Genomic DNA, 6264 nt, shown 5'->3' on the forward strand with positions numbered 1-6264 from the left:
CCATAATACAAAAGTTAGCAAATTGGTGGGCTTGAAAAAGTATCTTGGGATCACTTATAAGGTCAAACCTTGTTTCTTTTCCAGGGCAATTTCTGCCTATTTCTGTATTTCCTCCAGGTGACTCTGTGCACTTCCTCTTGGCACAATGAAACCCCACTGCAATGTCAACATCACCTTTCACTTGCAGACAAAAACACGCATTCTGCTCCTTACATTGAGAAGCGTTGGTGGCTATGAGGGACAAAACCAGATTTCTTTGAGAAACTTTAACCTCCTATGGTTTCATCTGTTAACAGTTACGGTAGTTTTATTAATGACTAAATTCTCCCTTTTTCTCCTCTCTTTTTTTAAAGATAAGTTTTTTTAAAATGGGTTCAGAAAATCTTACAGAGCAATTGGAAGAATTTTTGACCAATATTGGCACAAGTGTACAGAAGTAAGTTGTTTCGTTGAATTTTGAACTATTATCAAGACAATTATTTTTTGTTTCTCCTTATTAATAAATTACCTTTGTTAATAACACATTATGTACCTTAGTGTTCGCAGGGAAATGGAGTGCGAAGTAGAAAACATGCAACAAACTATAGAGGACTTGGAAGTAGCTAGTGATCCGCTGTATTTGCCTGACCCTGATACTACAAAATTTCCCGTTCATAGAAATCTAACCCGGAAAGCTGGCTATCTCAATGCAAGAAAGTAAGACTAACTTGTTACCTAAAAATTCCAGAATATTTAATTTTGAGAAAGGAAAGTGAAAAAGTATGCAATATTTTTTTTTAACTTAGCTATGCTGATTTTACATACTTAGTTGAGTAAATCACATAGGAGCTATTCTGTTCCTTTCTTTGGACTCCACTTAATTAGTATTAATTTATTGTTACACTGACATAGGGTCATCCAGATGCAAAGCATGGTTATCCTGATTTTAGTATAATTTTGCCTGAATTTTCACATCAAAAAGAAAATTAAAGTTTAGGAGAGTGTAATTCCACTGAATTATGATTGGGAAACAACAAGATTGCAGCTGTCAGGATTGTTACATAAGTACCTGTTAAAGCTTTGGGATTCAAGTTACTAATAAAATATGACAACCTTGAGATACACAAGGGAAAACATTCTCTGTTAACCAAAATACACTTTGAATGGCCGTCTCGATTTCGTGAGGTCGTCTTTTGTCCACTGGAGGGAGCTATTACTCAATTTATTAAAGCCAGGCAGCTGATTTTTATAGTTATTAAAAATAAGTCTGTAATTTATATAATAAGCTCCAAGGAATTTTTTAAAAAAATGTAGATTACTTTTACGACAACGGTTAGAGTTACATACTCACAGAGGCATGAATTTCTGTAGTAGACCACAATTGCAGCAATTACAATTGAAGAGAGTATCTCAACAAAAAGGGAGTCTAAACTACAAGAGTTACTGATTTTTGGTTTCAGATTGTTCCTCTTCTGTTATTCTGGGGGAAAAAAACAAAAACCCAACAACATGCTTTAAGCAAAATTTTTAAAATCCTGTTGAATGGTACAAAATAATTGGAAGATTGAGGTATCTTATGTGACTAAGCTAATGCTTAACACAAAGTTCTTCAAAACTTACATTTGTCTTCATTTAGCCTGCACCCGGGGCTAAACAATAACCCCATGTGCCTTTCCCAACTGAGGAAGGAAACTGGGAAAAAGAGGAAGACTCATGGGTTAAAATTAAACAGATTTAATAAAATAAAGAAACCAATATAAATGCTAACACAAAACACACAAAAGTATACTTAGCTACAGGTTGCAGCAGGTTGTCCAGGAACAGCAATCATCAGCAAGGAGGAAAAAAGGAGACCAGAAGAAAGGAGAGCAAAACCAGCCCCCCGCCTCCCCCCAAGCCCTCTCTTTTATAGTGAACTTGATTGTTAATGATATAATGCCACACCTGTGGGCCAGCCTGGGTCAGCTGCCCCGGGTTTAACTGCTAATGGCCCTGATCACCATGGCTGGCCACAAACTGAAACAAAATCCAATGAAACCAGGACAACAATGTAAGTGCAGAGTTCAGAGATCTTATCAATTATATTGATAATGCATATATTTTGCATATGCGTATTATGTAAAGCAATACTGTAAAAGCTGATCGTCAAATCTTTGTATTCTAAATGAAGTTTCACATAATCTAAGAAAGCAACTATTCTGTTTTGTGTATTCTTTGCCCAGCAGTAGGTTTAGAATGAAAAAAAACAACAGATGGAAAAAGACGAATTTAGCTGTAAAGCTAAACTAAAACATTAAATGGGGAGAAGAGTTTTCTTAAGTGCCCAGATGGTTTGTTCCAAGTAATTTTATTTTTTTTCTAATTTATACAGCTCAACTGAACTCCTAATCTACTAACTAAACACCTCTTTTTATCTTTTAGTAAGACAGGGCTGGTATCTTCCAGTTGGGAGAGACAGTTTTATTTCACTCAAGGTGGAAATTTGATGAGCCAGGCAAGAGGTGACGTAGCTGGGGGACTTGTCATGGATATAGACAATTGTTCTGTCATGGCTGTGGACTGTGAAGACAGACGGTACTGTTTTCAGATAACATCTTTTGATGGTAAAAAGTAAGTATTTTTACATTACTGTTACCTGTCAGTAATACTGGACTCACTAATTAAGAAAAGAAGGATGGCCGACCTTTGGCCAGGTTATAGCTTGATAGATTTTGGGAGTATTTAGAAGTAAAATCCAGGTTGTCTTTTTAACTTCGTAATGTCTGCGGTTTTTTAGTTTATCAGCTCTATAATGTAGCTGAGTGGTATTTCAGAATAAAATTACCAGAATCAGTTTACAATGGTGTATTATTACATTTTGTGAGTGCTTAAGTATTACATGGGCACAATAAGAATTTTGTTCCTTTTCTATTTTCATTTGAACTGAAAACATAGATTTCCCCCTCTCAATTAAATGTTGACTGCACTCTGCACGTACACAGAGTCTTCAGCCTTTCTTAATTTGTTGTGCAACGTACAAACGTGAAAATGGAGTTTCCTGTCTGAATGTACTTGTGAGGCATTTTAAATAGACAAAATTGTCTTTTATGTTCTCCTCTTTCAGGTCTTCAATCTTACAGGCAGAGAGTAAAAAAGATTATGAAGAGGTAAGCTTATAGTTCACATGGGGTCCAACGATTTTCTGTTGTGCAGAAGGAATATACTCATAAAATCAGTTGGAGTGCTAATTTTATATTCTCTAGGTGGTAGGCAGTGAACTTTTAACTCATTCTATGAATAATGATGGGTTTCATGATGGGTTTCAGGGAAGTCTGACAAAATATTACCGTGTTTAAATCCTAGAGAAAAAAATGCAGTTCTGATTGCCACCAAGTCCTTTTCAGTGTTATGGAAGAAAGAAAGAAAGGGAAACATTAAAAAACAAAAAAGCCCACAGCAAAATAGCTAGCAGTAATGGAATCTGGACAGGTGCTGCTTCTCCTTCTTCCTGTTCATGCTTTCCCAACCTTCTCTCTTCCCACCTGCTTATCAGGAATGGAAAATAAAGGAAATCTTAGGTCAGGACACAGATTATGGTACAAGCAGTTGAGAAATGAGGAAAAACTGTTTTTCTGCCCCTGATGCATGATGGGAAACATGTTTATACTTCATGATCAAGTTGAATCAAGAAACATGAAATAATTTGCTTTTGGACTGCTTTCAAAGCTGCTTGTGATCACTGTTGCCAAATGGCTGCTAAATCTGGTGATGCAGATTTACTTGCCAGTGCAGTGGATGAATACCAGCTGAGAAGCATCAGTATTCAAATACAAGGTCAGCAAATTTCTATGTTGTAGCAAATATTGGCAGGGAAAGAAAATGGGGAAAAAAACCCTCCCAACCAGCAGGGATCTCTTTTTCCCTACTTTTTTTTAGCTTTATATAGAGGTGAAAATGAAAAGTTTCTCTAGACTTTTTGCAAATAATGGCCTAATGGTATAGGCATGTTCTGGCCTAGAATTTATGTTTTATTTGGACAGCTTTTTACAGCTTTCCAAAGGCTTGCACAGATGGGCCAGACTGATACATTCATTACATTCATAGTCTATGAATACACTCAGATTTGACCAGAAACAAAGGAACAGATGTACTAAGTGATATAAAGTATTTGTTAATTAAAAAGGCATGTCTGTGTGCATTATTATTCAATATAGACTTTTCAAGAAGTGGCGGGATGGGAAAGAAAATGTTTCAAAAGCACCGTTGCTTTAAAATATGTTTGGTCAAGCAGCTGGATAAGGAAATATAGAAAATGTTACTTTCAGCTTGGATTCAAATTCCTCTGCAATCTTCAATGTTGCCTTGATACAAAATTACCTTTTATGCTATTTCTAAGGTTCTCAGCTGGGCTGTGTCAGGTTGGCACTGGTTCATTTGCTCTGTTGAGGTTGTCTAATAGCCTAACTCCGAAACCTTTGCCCTTAGATGCCTCACGGGAGGAAGGGAGTTTATAGTCAGTTTAGGAGCTCAGATTTGTGATTTTCTGGGCTGCAGCTGCAGCTGCTGTGCTGTTTCTAGATAGCTCAGGTGACAGACAACCCTAACAATAGAACAGCACTGGTAGTATGCATATAATCCAGTTAGTTTTCTCCTTCAGAGAAAAGTTGAAAAGCAAGGAGCAGGAGCAGATGGTTTTCCATAGCACAGGGAGAAAACAGATTGTAGCTTAGAGGTGCAAGAAATGGGCAAATTCCACAGAAGACAGATGGAATCTTTATAATGTCTTGAGAAAACAATGTCATCTGCAGTCACAGAATAATGGAGTACAGAGAATCCTGATGTTTTTTTAGTTCCTTAGAGTCGTGATTTAATTTGCTTTAGTTCTTATCTTCATTGTGACTAAAATAATTTTTTCAAGTAAAATCTGATATTGTAAGGTGCAGTATGCAGATAGGAGTGAATTATTTAATGACAAGCTGGGTGTGTAGAATACTGGTTTGGCTCCCTGAAGTTACAAAGAAAGTGGAAAAAGTGCTGAAACTAGCCAACTTGGGTATTTAATCACGTTTGTTAAAAAACTATGAAAAACTAATGTTTTTTTCTTTTTTTTTTCTCTTTTTCAGTGGATATGCACCATAAACAACATATCTAAACAGATATATCTAAGTGAAAATCCTGAGGTAACTTTACTAAAATTGATAGTATCAGTAATATGATAAGATGTAGATATGCACAAAATTAAAAAGAGATAAACTGGATCTAATTGGATAGCATAGAATGAAGCTGAGTACTTCCTACATGTCTAATTATAAGCTTTTCATGGTATGAAAGCATACAGTCCATTGTCTCCTGCATCTAAATGCTTATATAGAAAGCATTACAAATATCTGACTTTTATATTTGGTATAACTTTTTGACATCTTCAGGGTCTTGTATTTGTATTTTGTATATGATGCTTTGTTACAAATTAATATGACAAATATTTAGATGAATACATTTAATTACTAGAGGGAACTGACAATCTTATGAATTTGCATCTTATGAGCATAGCAATTTTGTAGGAAAAACATATTTTCACTTCATTAAAGAGTTATTTGCCTTTTGAAGAGTTAGAAATTGATTATTTGTTTTATGTAGAGAATTTGCGTCAAGTAAATTAATGTCATTTATATGGTTTTCATTTATATTTATATAGTTTATATAGTAAATTCATATTGATACAAACTTACATAGTGATTTTTACTTGCTAAATTAGGGGAATTGGCCCAACAAAATCTGTTGTTTTATAACAGAGCATTTATTTATATGTAAAGTGTATTGAAAGTGCAATTGTACTCCTTGATGTCCCTGCTGAGGTCTGAAACAGGTTATTGGAAAGGAAACTTTCCAATGATCACCAGAGATGAGAACTGTAGATACAGCAGTCAACAGGCAGCTTGTTGAATAATACAGGAATCCATCATTCAACTATGTAACAAAAGACTCTTGCCAAATGATCTGGAAGATCAAGATGAAATGGAAAGTGTGTCATGGCAGTTTTTGGTTTAGGAACTAAATATAACTTTGTAGATAATACAACTACCTGGTTGACTGTCTAAGTTAACTATAGGGATGAGAAACAAAATGTTTTTAGCGCAAAGCTCAGTTACCTAAAGCGCGTGTTCTGATGACTATACAGCTGAGGTTCTGTTTAGCCCTGGCATAAGCAGGTGCAGCTCCCTTACATCACTGGGGGTGTGTGCATTTACGCCTGGATCTTAGTGCCTTCTCCTCGCTTCCCAATGGCTTTACAGTCATTCTCATTTT

General features: G+C 35.7%; 1 protein-coding gene across 1 annotated transcript in view; it reads left to right on the forward strand.

The window, feature by feature from the left end:
* The window catches only part of APPL1 (adaptor protein, phosphotyrosine interacting with PH domain and leucine zipper 1), a 31491-nt gene that overhangs the window by 13265 nt on the left and 11962 nt on the right, over positions 1-6264 (forward strand). Inside the window, exons 9-13 of the mRNA XM_068408615.1 lie at positions 354-436; positions 538-696; positions 2401-2589; positions 3083-3125; positions 5082-5138. Of these exons, the coding sequence (XP_068264716.1) occupies positions 354-436; positions 538-696; positions 2401-2589; positions 3083-3125; positions 5082-5138 (531 nt within the window). The remainder of the gene's footprint in view (positions 1-353; positions 437-537; positions 697-2400; positions 2590-3082; positions 3126-5081; positions 5139-6264) is intronic.

Source organism: Nyctibius grandis, chromosome 10 (assembly GCF_013368605.1).
Source record: "Nyctibius grandis isolate bNycGra1 chromosome 10, bNycGra1.pri, whole genome shotgun sequence".
Classification (NCBI taxonomy): domain Eukaryota; kingdom Metazoa; phylum Chordata; class Aves; order Nyctibiiformes; family Nyctibiidae; genus Nyctibius; species Nyctibius grandis.